General features: G+C 41.3%; 1 protein-coding gene across 2 annotated transcripts in view; it reads left to right on the top strand.

Annotated features, from left to right (window-relative positions):
• Positions 1-18,530, top strand: part of asap2a (ArfGAP with SH3 domain, ankyrin repeat and PH domain 2a) — an 85,651-nt gene that overhangs the window by 50,047 nt on the left and 17,074 nt on the right. Inside the window, exons 5-15 of one of the 2 annotated variants that reach the window (XM_078175070.1) lie at positions 1,190-1,239; positions 4,237-4,263; positions 7,598-7,727; positions 8,162-8,247; positions 8,431-8,506; positions 8,628-8,714; positions 12,171-12,274; positions 14,943-15,012; positions 15,448-15,535; positions 17,849-17,897; positions 18,277-18,443. In XM_078175070.1, coding sequence (XP_078031196.1) covers positions 1,190-1,239; positions 4,237-4,263; positions 7,598-7,727; positions 8,162-8,247; positions 8,431-8,506; positions 8,628-8,714; positions 12,171-12,274; positions 14,943-15,012; positions 15,448-15,535; positions 17,849-17,897; positions 18,277-18,443 — 934 coding nt within the window. The remainder of the gene's footprint in view (positions 1-1,189; positions 1,240-4,236; positions 4,264-7,597; positions 7,728-8,161; positions 8,248-8,430; positions 8,507-8,627; positions 8,715-12,170; positions 12,275-14,942; positions 15,013-15,447; positions 15,536-17,848; positions 17,898-18,276; positions 18,444-18,530) is intronic. The other variant, XM_033642991.2, reaches the window with a different exon arrangement.

Raw genomic sequence — 18,530 nt, 5'->3', positions numbered from 1 at the left:
TCGAGAATGCCAAAAAACAATTGCACTGCGCTCCTGCCTTCCCAAAAAACCCTCCACGGTAACCTCGCCCAGCTCCCTGCTGACACAGCTGTGGGCTGCTGTGCATCTGTGAGGAGGATGATTCAGCTTACTGATTTCACATTGTGACGAAGCACACACCTGCAAACACAAACACACACACACATACACAGTAGCGCTGCTCATTAGGGGTTGAGAAAGGAAAGTATTTTTCTGAGCATGTGACAGTTAGTAAGCAGTGACAGTGACATCATGATGGTGACATCTTTGGGATTCCAGGTTGCTGTAATGGTGTGTGTGTTTTAACTCCTGTACAGCCTTATAGTGGTGTGGTTCCTATACATGTTTGCTCTATAACAGTGCTTCTCAACTGGTGTGCCATAGGATTTTGTGGGGAACCTATTTGTCGCTGTTTGCACATGAGAATTAAAAATGTGTGACACATCAAAAGCCCTGATTAGGAGCCAGTGTGAGGGATGACAAAAATATAAAGGAGAAAGCCGTGAGTGGGACAATGGATCGCTTTATTCGACAGAGCAAATTACAACAAAGCACCACCAATTGCGACCTACCACCGAAAGGAAAGAGAACAGCTTATCTTTGGTGCGTCGAAAAAATGGTGGCAGATTCCTGTCGCAAGTTTCCAGAGTATAGAGTGGCACCTTAAAATTCCACTTAATGATAATATAAAACTGAAAAAAGCAGCAAATTGTCACATTTGTGATGCTAGAATTTGCAAATGTTGTAGCTTGATAAATTATTCAAGCAATTCATCTAGTGTGAAAAATTGTTGAGATTTAAAATTCAATCTTGACCTTGTCAACAGCAACTGACGCAACTGTCTCACCATGGGGTCCATTTATGAGCTGTTCTGGAGCTTTCTGTCATATCAGAATTTTTATGGCTTTTTTGCCTTTATTAGACAGGGCAGTATTAAGCGAGAAGGCGTGACATGCAGCAAAGGGCCACAGGCTGGAATCAAGCCTGTGGCCACTGTGGCAAGGACATTGCCTTTGCACATGGGATGTTCCGCTCTATCCGCTGAGCTACTGGGCACCCCACATATCAGAAATTGTTTAGTAATTTTCTGTTGATCAACCAATCAGTTAATCAACTAATCATTTCAGCACCTGACTAATTTAAACTTTCTCCTTATTTTTTTTTTTCACAGGATCTGAAAAAGCCCTTTGACAAAGCATGGAAGGACTACGAAACAAAAGTGTAAGAAACCTAATATGTTTACTCAACATCCTTTAATCTGTTTTCCATAAACCGAACCAGTTGGTTAAAGTGGAAACAGACAAGTTTTTGCTTTAACATATGAAGTAAATGTTGATTGCACAATGTAGTGGCTGTAGAATAATAACACCATCTGCGTTTAGATTGGTTCCCTTTAAGCTTTGCTTTCACTGTGCAGTTCTGTCTGTCACTGGGTACAGTCTCCAGGGAAAATAAAGGCTCATGGAAGCCACAAATGAAGTGTGTCAACCATTGCACAACCAAAACAGGAAAAGAAGTAGTGCTTTTGTTTTTTTCTGGTAGCTGTCCCAGGTTACCATTATAAGTTTTCTGCAGTTACTGAAAGCTGTTTTGTTGCATTGCATCTTAGCGAAATGCTCTGAGTGAATTTAAGTTCTCTCAGGTGAGCATTCATGCAGTGAGTGGAAATATCAGGGACCAGTTGCACAACACCTGAAGTTTTCTCCTCAAGTATACTTGAGGAGAAAGTATCCTTTAGAGTATCCTTAAAAGGTTTCCTTAGTTAAGGGGAAACATTAACTCATTTGCTATGTTGAAGGAGATTTCTCAGTGGTAAAAGTTTCCATGGAGATTTTTTGTTTGCTTGAACTCACACTTGTGATGCCTGTTATTGTCTCACAAGGTTGGCTTATAGTTAGATAGTGGGGAAAAAAGGACAGAAGAAGACAAGAAAGCCATATTGGTCGGAGGAGGAAATTATTATACTTACGGAGGAATACACAAGAAAACCATTGTTGGAAGAAGCAACAAATATTAATTCAGTTAAATCTATACAGTAAAATCAAAAGTGTATCCATTGGGTTCTCCACTCTTCTTGGGGTGTGTTAGTTTTTGTCATGAATCCACATAAACTCAGTCATGATGCCATTAAGATAGAGTCAGAGGTATGTCAAGTTTTTTTGTACCTTGCTTTGGTTGCTAAGGTCTTGTGCAATGGTCCAGGGATTCCTCAAGTAAAAGACCAAGACAAGGAGAAAACCAATAAATACCTTACAACCATTTTAAGGACACCTTAAGGAGAACACTTCAGGGTGTTTTGTGCAACCAATTTTATTTTTAGAAAACTTTAACTAGGACCTTACAGCAAATCTTAGCTTAGTGTTTTGTACAACTGGTCTCAGGGCCTTTATTGTGAAAGTTAGGAATGGAAGGCGTAAGGCTGCAATGTGCTGCCATTTAAAGTGTGTTGGCATTTTGTTTCAGACTAAGGAGCCTTTTATTAATCATTTTACTACTTCCATTAGTAGGCTTGGGCGGTATCTCCACAGTACAGTATGACAGGGTATTTAGAAATCCCCACGGTATGACACTCATCTTTCTATTAAACTGACACAGAGATGCTGTATTGAGGCAATGTATTATAGTGCACATCAAGCACCACCAGTGGTCAGTCTCTACTGGTGGAACAGGGAGCAGAAATGACAAATATGGTGAATGCGAGTGGTGGGGATAACGTTACAGGACTGTAAACAGTCAACCAGCAACGGCACAGAGAGTCCACGGGAAAAACAACAACATAATTTTACATTTAACTCGTTGAATAAAAGATTATATCGACGAAACCAGAGTCTGTGATTGTTGGATCGGTGGACTAACTAACTAGACTGGTGGGTTGCAGGTTCGTTGTGAATGGACTGCAAGTGAACTGAAAACATGTCATGTTTATAAAAACACTTTATTTGAGGTACACTGAATTTGCATTGCAAAGGTTTTATTTTGAAGTGCCGTTTTCCCACTGTAGAATGACTAACCGGCAACTATTCGAGAGGGACAGCAAATTAGCTTAATGACATGGCCAATCGCAAGTATGACGCTGAATATATTAAACTGTGTGGACCGTGAACTAAGTTTTAAGTTTATTTACTTTATTAATCCCCCTGAGGGGAAATTCAATGTCAATTACACACAGGTCTGAAAGACACACATATGCACAAACAGGACCTATACATGTAAGTGGAGAGATGTCAGAGTGAGGGGGCTGCCCATGACAGGCGCCCCGAGCGGTTGGGGGGTTCGGTGCCTTGCTCAAGGGCACCTCGGCAGTGCCCAGGAGGTGAACTGGCACCTCTCCAGCCACCAGTCCATGCTCCATATTTGGTCCGGACGGGGACACGAACAGGCGACCCTCCGGTTCCCAACCCAAGTCCCTATGGACTGAGCTACTGCCGCCCCCACTGTGACTAAGGAGAAATATGTATCCCATGGCTGGACCAGTTGGGATCCAGTAAACTAGATGAGTCACAAGGCTAACTAAAAGAGTTTTGGTGAGACACAAATACCATCATACACCGTATACCCCAGTGACATTTAAGGAAGTTATGAAAATTTAGATCTTGCCCAAGCCTATTGATAAGTATAGGCATAACTCTAAACCCTTGGCTACAGTACCAGTGAAGGTTCTTTGCAGTTACTGTCCTCAGTAGCGGAAATGGTTCATGGTGGAACAACTGAAGTAACTGTAGACAACAAAATGCAGTGTGTCCTGTGTTGTTAGCAGATGTTAGGCTCTAACAAAAACAGAAAGCAATCTGGTCTTTGTGACAGTGGCGCACATAATAATGGAACACTAAGCAGGTAAAAGTTTGAAAGTTGTCTGTTTCCACTTTAATTCATTAAAACTGTGCAACATGTTGACCCAGTGCTTAAAACCGTGTGAATACACAGTCATCCTGAGTTTAAATTGATCAGTTCAAGCAAGTCTCAACTTGCTACACATGTGCCGGTTATGTTAAAATGAATGTGTCATGTCTCTGTCTGACTTGTCTTGACTAACCGCTCTCCCCCTCTAACCTCCCCCCCTGTGATAATCTGTCAACACTACCCTGATAATGTGAATAACCAGCCTCCACCATCACCTCTCCACCTCCACACTGAGACACCATTTCCTCTGACACACCATTGTGATTGTGCATGCAAAGAACACATGGATTTTTATAGCACTTTCATATATTTTACAAGCTGCAAAGGACATTCTTTACTGAAAGGGTAATAACATCTTCTCTCCAAACCGTTTCGATCAGACAGTACGGGCTTTGTACTGACATCGAGAGCTCAGCCGGATGCTATGTGACTGTTGCTGACCGTCCCAACTTATTCTTATGATTTGACTCTATTGATGGCGGACAGAGGCCATCAATAGAGTCCAGTTTTCTGCCTGATTGGAAAACCACCCAAGGAATCTTACCGATCTTCTTTTCCAATGATCCTCTGATCGTGTCTGATCTCTCTGCTGTCTGCTGTTTTTATATTCACAGACACAAAGAGATGAATGGTCTCAACACAGCATTGATTTCTGATTCCCTAGTTTGCAAGCTCTTTGCATCTGAAACCCGAGTTTGAATTGTGTTTTCAGTCTCCAGGTCGGGAGATGTCTCACTTTTGAATGCTGTTAAATCAGGAAGTGTTTGTAAATTACTAAAATCAGACAAAATGTTCCTAAATTTTCACAGAACGTATCTTCAGAATCTCCACTGTCTTCTGTCTGTATTTCCTAATTGGCGTTGAATCACTTCCTGATCTGACGGCACTGAAAGTGACTGGATTCTCCGCACGATCATCAGCTCAACAACTGTCAGTTTGGCTGGTGGCCAAACAGCCTGGCTAACATGTGTCTCTCTATTAGTCGCAGCCCTGATGATGCTGTAACGCTGTGAGGGCTGAAGATTCATGTGCTGACAAAGGCCAGCAGTGTACTCTCTTAATGAAATGAAATTTGGCTTGTTCACACTGGCAAAATGGTAAATTTACGACCAAAACTAAAGGCTGTCGGAACTTATATATCATTAAACAAGTGAAAGTTAGCATCCCAGCAGCATATCACACGGCCTTTGTGCAAATGCCAAATGACACATGATACTAGATATTATGCAACGGCAATAAAACAGAAGAAGAATTTGTTTTTGCTTCCTGTTTAAAGTGGTGCAACATCATGAATCATGATATCAAGGGTGCAGCAAGAAGGAAAGACATTTGGGAAAATGTGCTTATTTGCTTTCTGGATGAAAAGTTAGATGAGAAATGGGAACCAGTCACATCTCTTTGTTAAATATGAAGCTACAGCCAGGAAACAGTTAGCTTAGCTTAGCATAAAGACTGAAATCAGGGGGTAATGGCAAGCCAGGGTTTATCTAATAAAATCCACCTACCAGCTTATTAATATGCAACAGATCTTGTTTGTTTCATTCATACAAAAACCAAAGTGGAAAGACAACTTTTATCTAACCCTCAGCAAGAAAGCAAATACATGTACTTCCCAAAAATGTCAACGTATTCCTTGAAGACTAGTGTTTTAAAAAATGGCTCATGCAGTCACACCACTTGAATCCTCTTCTTTAAAGTTGTGGAATGATCTTTTTGTATTCATTTGTTTCCGTCATATATTATACTGAGCCTACCTGCAGGTCAAACAGATAACACAGTTGAACACAAGGGAGTCGAGTCTGTCTTGATGCACATGAACCAAGCTCAACAGCCCTAGAACGGCTTGCGGACACCGACACCCTCACCCCGTCTCTCCGAGAGGGAACAAACTGCTACATCCTTTTTGTAGGGAATATGCTGTCAGAAATAAAAACAGCATATGGAAAAGAATGCCCTGTTGCATGGTCTGGTGCCTCCCCCTCCGTTGCGTGTGTGTGTTTTTCTGATTGCCTGTTAGAGCTACTGTATGCAGTTTATATTGGTCTTTGTGCAAAATCAACCCTGAGTGCTGACTGTCAGGTACAGTAGAATGAAATCAGAATCTTTAGCTGCTAATCTTATTTGCTCATGCCCTTCCATTTTAAAACCCTAAATCCATACCTAACCTTAATCCATTAATGTCTGCATAATGATATCTACACATAAACAAATTACTTTAAATAATTATACCGGTCAGTAACAGCTGAGTTAGGTAATTTCCTCTGGCTGACATCTGCTTCCTAATTTGTTCTGCTTTATGTGCCGTTTCCAGTTGCCGTCTTCAATGAGAATCAACAAGAAACAAGTGTTTTTTGGAAATCTGCCAAATTCTCTGATGAGCTTAGTGCAGTTTAACCCCCCACTTGACAATTTAAGAAGTTCAAACAGCATAGATCTCTTTGTTTCCTTACTACTTAAGTGGAATGAGCGCAGCAGCAGTGCAGTTAGCCAGATGTGCAAATTTAGTGAATTTATTTCAGCACATTGTAAAAGTGGAAATGAGTGTCGCTCTGCATCTGAATGGCTTCTTTAGTTCTGTTGTCTGGGAAAAGGGAAGCCAATGGAAAACACAGGGATGGCTCAGTACCATGCTTTCATGTCCGATGCTGTCCTTTTTTTCCTGATATCTTATCTGGTGATTTAGCCAGGTTTGGACTGATACTGATACTGATACTTAATATCGGCTCGACACATCCCTAGTTGTTTCCCTACTGAGTTAAATGCCAAGGTTACCTCACCCAACAACAGAACCTAAAAGAGCGAATCACATGCATTCATGTTGAAGTTTGAAGACTGCTTACTACCTTTACCTGGATGGCTTAGATCAGGGGTGTCAAACATATCGCCCATGGGTAAGAACCAGCCCACCAAAGGGTCCAATCTGGCCCACTAGATGACTAGACTAAGAGGTGCCAGGTCTCAGGAGCAAGTTAAACAATGCGTACTTCATGCAAAATTCTGCTTTAGAGGCTTTTCCACCTTGACCAGGATACAGTTCCCTGATATAACAATTAAAACTTCATGTGACCATGTTTAAAGATATTGAACGGTGTGCAAAATAGTCAATCAGCAGTGTCAATTCAGAAGAATCTGTATCAGGAAATGTATGGATAAAAGCACGTGTAATGACAGTGAGTTGTAGACTGACTGAATGTGGAAGAACTGAGACATATTGTTGAAATTGTACTTTATTTTTTTGAAGACATCTCAGGCTGTTCATCTGTTTTGTAAAAGGATGAATGTCTACAGAATGTCCTTGTAAATCTTTAGACAAAAAAAGGGAAAATATTGGAGCTGATGGCACTAATAGGTTATTGTGCGATGGTTTAATTGGCCTGGCCCATCTAAGATCAAATTGGGTTGTATGTGGCCCATGAACTATAACGAATTTGACACCCCTGGTTTGGATGAACCTATGCAGACACACTAACATCACTATTACACCATAAACTTCCAAATCCCAGTCATTTCTAACCTTATAGGTAAAAATAACCATCTCTAACCCAGAACCATTTCAGCATAGATTTCACCCCTTTATCTGCCGCAGCATCAGGGCTGATTTTACACACCTCACCTTTTTCCCCTTGCGTTTACGGTGTGCTGTGTGCTGTCTGACCTCTGTGATGTCACTTCCTGCCAGCACCAAGATAGAGAAGGAGAAGAAGGAGCACGCGAGGCAGCACGGGATGATCAGGACGGAAATCAGTGGGGCGGAAATCGCCGAGGAGATGGAGAAGGAGAGGAGATTTTTCCAGCTGCAGATGTGTGAGGTCAGTCTCACTAATGACTGGGAGTCAGACGAAGTTTGTTTAAATATGTTAATTGAAAAATGCACCATTAAACGTTAGAAATGGAGCTCCTACTGTCTGAAAACGCCTGCAGATAGTTGACAGTGCGTCGAATGGTAGTAGAGGTTTGGAAAAATAACCTTTTTACTGACTAGGTACTGCAAAGCTCTGTCAACAGTTATTTCAGAGTGGGTGTAAAGCATTCTGGAATACAAGTTTTAGGTTACATTTAGTATGTTTGTGTCGTCTGCACCTCTTTGATGTTTTACTTGAAAGATGAAGACTTTTACTTTGAAGCGTCTGGAGATGAGATGAAAGGGACGTGTATGTTTGAGATGGAGCCCGAGTTGCCTTTCCCCTCAGACTGAACCCTGCCTCCTCGTGCCTGACTGAATCTGTATTCATTATGTTTACAGTATCTGCTCAAAGTCAATGAGATCAAAATCAAGAAGGGGGTGGACCTGCTGCAGAACCTCATCAAGTACTTCCACGCACAGTGCAAGTAAGACAACCGAAGCCTGCTGGAAATTTTGTTCAGAGCAGTGTTTTACTTTTGATTTGTAATTATTCAGTGATGTTATTTGACCTGGAAATTGTTAGTTTGTACAATTTAAGGCCCTCAGATATAAATGCAAGTGGCAGGTCTTTTTTAATGCTATGGTAAATTCATATGCCTGCTGCTCAGTTTCTTCCAGGATGGTCTGAAAGCTGTAGACAACCTGAAACCTTCCATAGAGAAACTGGCCACAGATCTGCACACGGTGAGAAAACCAGCTGCTCTAGTGTCGTCTTTCCTTCACTTGACGTGTATATCATTTCTACATCATCATGTGTTTCCTCTCTGTTCTGTCGCCCCTGTTTCCTCCATCTTTTTTACAACAGATAAAGCAGGTGCAGGATGAGGAGAGGAAACAGCTGACTCAGTTACGAGACGTCCTCAAGTCGGCCCTACAGGTGGAGCAGAAAGAGGTAACACACACAAATACACACACAGCTCTGGAGATCCTCTATGACCCTTCAGTGTCAGTCAAATATCACATTTTGATCTTTTTAATCCCTATAGATCTGCTCTTTAATCATAGAGACGATCCTGAATCTCACAACTTTTTAACCCTCAGTTCTTCTCAGACACACACGCGCTAATGTAGGACTCTATCAGGGTTGGGGTTCATGTTACCATGTATCAGCTGAAGAGCAAATTTCTGATTAAAGCAACTACTAGGAGCTGTTATTTTGTGTTGTGGCATTTGAGCTACTTCCTTCAGTTGGCTAAAAAAGGGCTGGAGCTCGGGACTGCTGCCTGTGGCTATATTTTTGTGTTGATTTTGGCGGCCCCTGTGGACAAAATGGGCAGTGTTTCAATGAGCACCACAGCCTTGCCTCATTAAGATCTCGATCTGGCTAACACATGTACTTGTTTTGAAAGTCAGATAAAGAAAGAAACAACTTATTTCTAATGTATGCATAACGATAAGGTGATGTATCCGTTAGCGGCTCTTACGGCTGCACCTGACTAAGAATTATGTCAGTTGTATCGGGTTTGGCTGTTAAATATAAACAACACGGTGGCGTGGTAAGGAAGTGGTTAGCATTGTCACCTCATACCAAGAGGGTTCCTGGTTCGAACCCGGAGTTGGGGGTTCAAACCCTGGGGTGGGGGAGTTTGCATGTTCTCCCTGTGTCAGTGTGGGTTTTCTCCAGGTACTCCTGCTTCCTCCCACAGTCCAAAGACATGCAGGTTAATTGGTGACTCTGAATTGTCCCTAGGTGTGAATGTGAGTGTGAATGGTTGTCTGTCTCTATGTGTCAGCCCTGTGATAGTCTGGTGACCTGTCCAGGGTGTACCCTGCCTCTCGCCTAGTGTCATCTGGGATAGGCTCCAGCCTCCTGCGACCCCTAACAGGATAAGCGGTTATGGAAAATGAATGAATGAATGTTCAATACGAATATTCAACTATTTGTCCATTTTCTTCCATCTAGAACAGGGTTCAGCAGGACTTTCAGGTAATATAGCAAACAAGCCAAGTAAACCTAAGCTAATGCGGGCCAGCTATGCCAGTGACAGATTGGAAATGTGCAACGCCATTTTTTGCAGACACTATATATCAAATAAAAGCCAGAGACTGTATCGTATAAAGTTGCTGTGAGCTGTTAATTTACCTCTTCTAATTAGAAGGCAGAAAATAATGTTATTTTGGAGCCTGACTGGGCAAAGCCTCTCTTCCTCTGGGCAGCTGCCTCTGTCTCGATCCACTTGAAGGAATCTCAGTCAACTGAAGTCAGTCTGTGACTGATGATTCCAATCTTTAGCTTTCAGGGGGTAGCCCCAGTGGCCATGTTAGATTAACTGTATTATGACGATGGTGAATCTAAGTAAACTTTGTTTTAGCCACTAACAGTAATTCATATATTGATGTAAAAACAAGTCTTGCAGTATATAACATGAATAAAATAGACAGGTTACATACCTGTCTCAGAGGAAGAGGAACAATTCCAGATCGATTCTTAATCCTTTAAAATCTCACAATATTCTCCATCTGTTGAATGACCAACCAAGGTTTTGCCTGTTCTCTACTACTGTCTCTAATCTTTTTTCTATTCTTCGGTCTGGTCTTTACTCTTTGCTGATCCTGCCCCAGTATCAGCTATAACGTCAAAAATAAGGTTCTCTAAAGAACAAGCTTCCTGCTTACCTTTACCTGGCTAACGTACCACTCACCACGAAAGTTTGCCTGGGAAATTAAACGTAGGCTCTTCCATCTGTGGTTGCCATAAATCTTTTTGTCTGTATTTGTGGGGAATCAGACCTGGTAACAGGCAGTAAAAATAACTATAGAAACAGCCAGTCTTCTCCCTGATGGTCTCATTTGCTTATGTGGGTCATATAGAGGCATCAGCATTAAACTGCGCCTGTTTAATAACCAGCTGAAAACTCCTTGTAGTTGCTTTAAATCTCTTGTGAAAATGCATCTTCAGTGTGTCATAAAAAGCTGAGGTGTTTCCCATTTGTTTCGTACATACAGTACAGGCCAAAAGTTTGGACACACCTTCTCATTCAATGCGTTTTCTTTATTTTCATGACTATTTACATTGTAGATTCTCACTGAAGGCATCAAAACTATGAATGAATGACTACCTCTTGAAGCTCATGGAGAGAATGCCAAGAGTGTGCAAAGCAGTAATCAGAGCAAAGGGTGGCTATTTTGAAGAAACTAGAATATAAAACATGTTTTCAGTTATTTCACCTTTTTTTGTTAAGTACATAACTCCACATGTGTTCATTCATAGTTTTGATGCCTTCAGTGAGAATCTACAATGTAAATAGTCATGAAAATAAAGAAAACGCATTGAATGAGAAGGTGTGTCCAAACTTTTGGCCTGTACTGTACGTTGTTTGTATGCATTTTTTCCACCACCTAAATGAGTGGACGCGATTCTTAACTGATCCCAGCCCTGCGCTTAGAGAGCCATTAAACATGCAGCCACTTCTGGTCTCACCTAAAGATTGTTCTCTTCTTTCTTTCGCTGCCTCCGTCTTTTGTGAAACAAGTCTAGGAGAGTAAGTGGATTTCTTTGGAAAAATAAACATCGCTGTGGTTGTTTGCATCCTGTTTTCATTGTGGTGTTTGCTTCCATTGTAGTGTTAGATTAATAGTGTTTTATGTGCTTTTTTTTTACAGCAGCATATGTTTTTATTCAGATTTGTCATCACCATGTTTCAGTGCTTTGGTTCATTTTAGTTGTGCTTCTTATTTTAAATTACTTTTCAATGAGAAAAGCTCGAGCTGCATTCCCGCTCCTCAGAGATTATCCTGTTGGCTGTGTGTGTGTCTGCTGATAACAGCACACACCAATAAAGTCATTAAAGTCCCGTCAGTGCCGGCCTTCAGGAGTCATCCTCTCTGTTTGCCGTGGCATTTCCAGACAGGAAATGACATTATTCATACAAAAATCTGGCCTTTGTTTGCTCATTTTTTACACTGAGGTGTTGTGACATTGTAATCAAACCAAATATCCAAAAGAAAAATCAAGTTAAGTTTAATCTAGCTAAGGTTAAATCTGTTAGAATTGCATTATGATCCTTTCGGACTTGCTTATGGCAGCTATTTGCCACCTGCTTTTGCAGATTCTTATTCAGAGGTGTAAAAGCTCCTTTTATTTCTCATCCCCATGTGTACAAAATCATTCAGGCTCTCAGCCGCAATCTTCTATTGTTCTTCACACCCGCTTCTAAATTCTCAGAGGAGCAGAAGACTCAGAATCAGAGCGTAAATCTGAGCCATTTAACGCTTCGGTGGCTCCCACTTGACAGCAATTTGAATTGGCAAATCCTACGTGCAGCACCTGCTTTTTATTTGTTCTGGTTTTTTGTATTTGTGTGAAGGCTCTGATTTCTTGTCTCTATTTTTGTGTGTGTTTTCCCAGGATTCACAGGTGCGGCAGAGTACCACCTACAGCCTGCACCAGCCACAGGGTAACAAGGAGCATGGCACAGAGCGCAGCGGGTACCTTTACAAGAAAAGTGACGGGTGAGTTTTTGAAATATCGTTAGAAGATGAGTTGTGGTGCTGTATGTGAAATAAATATTAGTTTATTGAACACTGTTTTTTGCTGAGTTTTAAATTTGTAATAAATATATTAAGATAAGATTTTTCATACAAAAAACCCAACTGAAGATTTCAACATATTTCAAATGTAAAATTATTTTCATTACAAATTAAACTGTTCATAATTTTCTCATTCAATCACTTGAATAAGTTTGTAAAATGTCACAAAATAGTGACGTGCCCATCACAATTTACCAGAGCCCAAGAGGACATCTTCAAATAGCTTGTTTTAACTGATCAAATCCCAAAGATTTTAAGTTTACAATGATATAAAACAGAAAAGCAGGAGAGTTCTTCTTGGAGAGTGTGATTGGTGTTCTTGACTGAAAAATGGCTTGAAGGTCCAGTGTGTAGGATTGAGGGAGATATACTGGCAGAAATGGAATATAATAAGTGTTTTCTTTAGTGTATAATCACCTGAAAATAAGAACCGTAATGCTTATGTAACCTTCTACTGAGTTGGTATATCTACATAGGGTGGGGATCCTCATCTATGGAGATGGTCATGTTGCACCGCCATGTTTCTACAGCAGCCCACAATGGACAAAGCAAACACTGTCTCTTGATAGAACCATTCGTGTTATTGTGTTGGCCACTGTATTTTGCAGCCCCTCTGTGACGAGCAGCAGCTGAAAAACACTGATTTTTTTTTTAACATGAAACTGCTTAATTTAGGGATGTCCCAATCCAGCTTTTTCACTTCCGATCCGATACCGATATTACAGCCTTGAGTTTTGGCCGATACGATACCAAGCCGATCCAAGCACGTATTATACATATTCACTTATTTTGTTGTCAGTCATTTTAGAAAAGGTTTGATCAAGCAATATTACTCTAACAAGAACAACTACTTAATCGGGTTAGTTAGGATGATCCACAACAGCTGGTATGAGAAACTGACCCGTTTATTGTTAACAGGGTTAAATAAACAAACTTTAAACTTGAACATTAACATTAAATAAAAAATATATATAAATATATAAATAAATATATATATATATAAAAATCAACCAAGAAATCTTTAAAATGTCTAACAATGGAATTAAAATAGCAGCAAGACTCCACACACTTGTGCTTTGCTCCCCTAATAAATAAAAAAAGATTAACACCACAAGACATTGTTGACATTTAACAAACAATGCAGCCTTTCCTTTTCAGTTATTTTAGTAGTGTTTTTGTAGTCCATCCATGACTCCCATTTCACTAATTGTGCCCAAAACAATGCCATCAGTGCTCTTTACTTAAACAGTAAGAGTGTAAACCAAATAAAAATATCACTCTCAAAAGCCAGAGCAGAAAACAAGTAGTCAGTTAACTAAATTGACCGCTACTCTTCCTACCCTCTGTGTATCTGCTGTCTGCATGCTGGCCTGGTGGATTGATAGTAAGAGCTGGAGCGGATCACTGGAATGGACTGCTTGACTCGCGGAGCGCTAGGCTGGCCGGAAAACCTGGAGCGGACTCCGTGAAAAACTGAATCGGAGTTCTTGGATCGGCATTTTTCCATGCAGTCCAATCCGATGCCGATGCCCGTTTTGCTAGTATCGGTGGCCGATACCAATCCGAATATCGGATCGGGACATCCCTAGCTTAATTCAGTGTTTTTACCAGTTTAAATCACCTCGTCTGTTTGATTTGGAGAGGAAGAGACCTCTGTGGATAATTCAACTCCTGGTAAAAACCTCCTGAACAATGAACACTGAAGGAATTCTAACCTGAAGAAGTTTCAGCTGGTTGCAATATGCAATCCTCACCACTAGATGCCACTAAATCCCCCTAAATTATACACACTGCTCCTTCAAACTATTAAACAATTATCAAAATTGTTGCAGATTAATTTTCTGTGGATCAGCTCATCAATTAATGAGCTATTGTCTTAGCTGTGGAACTTTATGATTAATAAATCTGAATTAATCACACACATCAATTTTTGCTGTGAAAGTATTTAAAAATTCAAATAAATGCTGTCAGATGTGTTGTAGTAAAGCTGCTGGATTTTGGACACAAATGTCAATCTGTCCTCTACCACCGAAACTGGTCTGCAGTCCATTGCGATCCATTTTGCAAGGGAGTTAGTTCGTTGATCACAAACTTGTGTCTTAATGCCTGGTCGAGTGTAGCTTGACGAGGTTGGTTGCTAGCACTAGCATCAGAGGTTGTGCCAGCTCAGACATCCAGGTTCACTCCTAATTGCTATGTGTTTAAGTGATATTTCAGGCTTGAAGTACTCCGACATGATAAAAATTAATCGTGGAAACTGCAACAGTTCCATTCCATTCACAGGGCCAGGCAGCTCTGTCTCTGACAAAGCCACTGTGGCCTTCAGTGACGCACCAAGGAACGGGATCAATCAGCGTTCATTTTTTTAACGTGTTATTTTTTCTGTAATTAATTAATTGAAGTTAACGTGTTATTTTGACAGCTCTAGTTTTATCATAAATATGAATACACTGCTCAGCCTGTGTGTCATACCTGATGCATATATTCTGTGTTATAACATGATCATATTAAATATTTCATCACAAGTTTCTGCTCTTTGAGTTCAGTGTGTGTGTGTGACTTACTAACCACTGTCTTCTGTGTGTCACAGGCTGAGGAAAGTGTGGCAGAAGAGAAAATGCACAGCGAAGAATGGATACCTCACCATCTCACACGGCACAGTAAGTAAACAGTCACATTAGACAGACAGTGTGTATGTTTGTGCTGGTTAAAACAGTTGAGATGCCCATATGCATGCTTCACTTAGTCACACACATTAAAGTTTCATTGTCCGTCTCCCAAGCCAGTCATTATCTTCACCCGTTAAGAAAGCAGCAGAAAGCACAGGCTGAGTTAACATTCTCCTCACGGCGCCGCCTCAGCTGAGCCTCTTTTAACTTGAACTCTGTTTGTTCCCATATAAAGATTTAGCTGTGGCCCGGTCAGCTCCTCTCAGTAACGCAGCTTGTCTCACACGTAGCAGCTTATCAGATGTTTCATTTGGCTGCAGCAGCAGGCAGATATGGTTAAAGACAACACTCCTCCTCATTTATGTTGTTGTTGTTACCCTCCCTCCCTCCCTCCCTCTCTGCTCTCCATCTCTGTCTGTCTGACAGGCTAACCGGCCGCCAGCTAAACTCAACCTGCTCACCTGCCAGGTGAAACACAATCCTGAAGAGAAGAGAAGCTTCGACCTCATATCCCGTAAGTTTAGCCCCGTCTCTGTCTTCTCATTTTGTATGTCACCTTCCTTAACTTTTTTTCCCTAATCTTTATACGTTGCACTCAGATGCCTCATTTTAATTAGCTCCGTTCATGCAGACAGCAGCAGGTCATGATTTGTGGTGCTGCAGAGTGGATTTCAAATGTTTTTGTGTTTAGCACGCAGCAGCAAGCCAAGAATAAGCTGATTTCTTAAAACACATATTTACCCATCCAGGACATCTCAATCTAGCATTTAGTCTTAATCCTAGAGTGAAAGAACAGCAAACAAAAAGCTGAAATGATTGTGCTAATAACTGATTTGTCAACTGACAGATAATGAATCACCAACTGTTTTGCTTGTGATGGACATTTTCATTATTGATGATAATAAAAAAATCTGCAAATCAGTCGCTTAAGAAAAGAATCATTTACATTGTTTGTTGTTTCCTTAATAGTCCATTTCTCTCAAACAAATAAAGGGAACAGCATTTTTTAAAACTTTACACTCTGCAGATTTTTCTATAACAAATCAACAGATTTTTTCTTTTTGTGGCCGCACTGTGAGAGGTAACATAACTTTTTTTAAAAGGTGTTTTGTGGACATATTAAAAAAGCCTTTATGATAATAACATTAATGATTTACAGTACAATATATGGACGTGACCTCGATCATTTTGCTGACCTTGATATTGTTTACATAAGAATGTCACCAAGATTTTAGCTAACATGATGCCAGAATAAACAGCAGGGATTTCCCGAACATCATAAGACTTGGGTGCAGAGATTCTCCCTTTTTTCCCCTCCCTGTCTCCACATACTATCACAAGTCCAAAGAAAAATAAAACAACACCTCAAAGACGACACAGTGTAGTTTACTATATAGCCTGCAGCTGCACTTTTGGAGTTTAAGAGACACAGTCCTTATAGTCGTTAGCTTGCCAACGCCTGGCAACGAGCCTAAAAGTCTGTTGTTCTTCATCCTCCACCAGCAAACCTCCTTCCCCCAGGCCATCCATCCCTGGCAACACACTGGCTGGGGGTAAATGCGGCGTTCCTGGAGCTTTGCGAAGATTTTCTACTAGTCACATCACTCGTTTCCGTTGGCCAAATTTTGTGTGAAGTCTCAAACTGCCTAATTTTGGGCTCCTATAAATCGTCTTTTAACGATACCATAATTACTTTCTTGTATTTGTTACTGAGTGTGAATTACTTTTTTTTTTTCCCATATTTCCTTCAGCTCAACTCAACTCAAATTTATTTACAAAGCACATTTAAAAACAACTCACACTGACCAAGTGCACATAGGCAACAGAGGTAACAGAGGCAACATAACTGTCAGGTACACAGCTCACACATTTAGAGACACAACACACACACACACACACAGGCACACGTCAGAGAGAGCCACATCAGGGGGACTCAAACGCTAATGAATAAAGGTAGGTTTTGAGCCTGGCGTAAAGAGTCGGTGAAGGGGGTCGATCTGATTGGGAGGTGGATGCTGTTCCATAGGCACGATCACCCCTGAGCTTAAGTCTGGAGCGTGGGACAGCCAGGAGCCCCAGGTCAGCTGACCTGGGAGACCTCGGGGTAGATAAGGAGTCTGTGCAGAGGTCTGTGATGTAGCATGGCGCCAGACCATTAAGGGCTTTGTTAACACACAGGAGAACCTTAAAATCAATTGTGAACTTTACAGGCAGCCAGTGGAGGCAGCCAATGTCTGAATATTCTTAAGAATCAAAAGTCTGTCGCTCTTTGAAAAGGCGTACTGCGGCATAAAATTGCCTAAAAATGACAGTAATAGTATTTATTGCAGTTATTTTTGGGACAGTATACCGTACTTAAAACAAAGTTATTGTGACCGGCCTTTTATTAAGCCTTTTTATTACCAAGTTGACAGTGGAGAGATGACAGGAAGTAAAGAGGGAGAGAGGAGGGGTCATGACATACTACAAAGATTGTGGTTCACGGTTATTTAAGATTCGGTTAGTTTTTCCACACATAAGAGTTACTGACATTGAACTGGAGGGGCCACTGGAGACACAACGTGATTTAAGTTGCTTTGGATACAGCGGTGTAAAAATAGTTTTCCGTGGTTATTAGTGAGTGATTCACATCTGGAGACAGAAATAAAACTAAAAGAGGTTTTTTCTGTTCTGCAGTTTGACCTGTCAGCAGGATGCTTTAATACCAACTGCAGGAAGTTGCTCTGAGCTTTTTCCTCCATCTCCACTGCTCTTTGATTCATGTTCTCCTTACTTTCCTCTCCCACTTCTCTTTTCTGTTGTGTCATCCTTTCCTTTTTTCTTTCAGACGACAGAACATATCACTTTCAGGCCGAGGACGACCAGGACTGTCAGATGTAAGTGCTTGTTCCTTCCTTCCCTTTGTGTGTGTGTGTGTGTGTTCAGTCTTGTGCCTGAGTGCATCCTGTTTACCACCTCGGCCACTTTCCACACACTTCCTACCTCACACCCAGTCAGACGCTTGGCCTTGTCTTTACCTCCCACCTCCTGACTGTAACGGCCTTTCACTCCCCTCTTCTCTCCCCCCCCCCTTTTTTTTTACTTCCTCCGTTGCATTCTGCTTTGGCTGCTCCCATTCCCGCCTCACAACCTACTTTCTCCTCCTCCTCCCTCTTCTTCTCCTTCTTTCTCTGTCATTATTCACATTTTCATCTGCCTGACTCACCTCTCCTCCTGTCTCCTCTCCCCTCCTCTCCTCTCTCCTCCCTCGTCCAGCTGGATCTCGGTGCTACAGAACAGCAAAGAGGAGGCGCTGAATCAGGCCTTCAAAGGGGACCAGCATGTTGGAGAGAACAACATTGTTCAGGAGCTAACCAAGGCAATCCTGGGAGAGGTGAAGAGGATGACGGGAAATGACGTATGCTGTGACTGCGGAGCGCCTAGTGAGTAGCAAAGAATGACAGATGATTGACAGCGCAGAATGAAAACAAATTTTGTGATCTTTCAATGATTGCTGAGAAAAAGACCAC

Source organism: Epinephelus lanceolatus, chromosome 15 (genome assembly GCF_041903045.1).
Source record: "Epinephelus lanceolatus isolate andai-2023 chromosome 15, ASM4190304v1, whole genome shotgun sequence".
NCBI lineage: Eukaryota > Metazoa > Chordata > Actinopteri > Perciformes > Serranidae > Epinephelus > Epinephelus lanceolatus.
The sequence above is the reverse complement of the archived record's forward strand: the minus strand, read 5'-3'. Positions and strand labels throughout refer to the sequence as shown.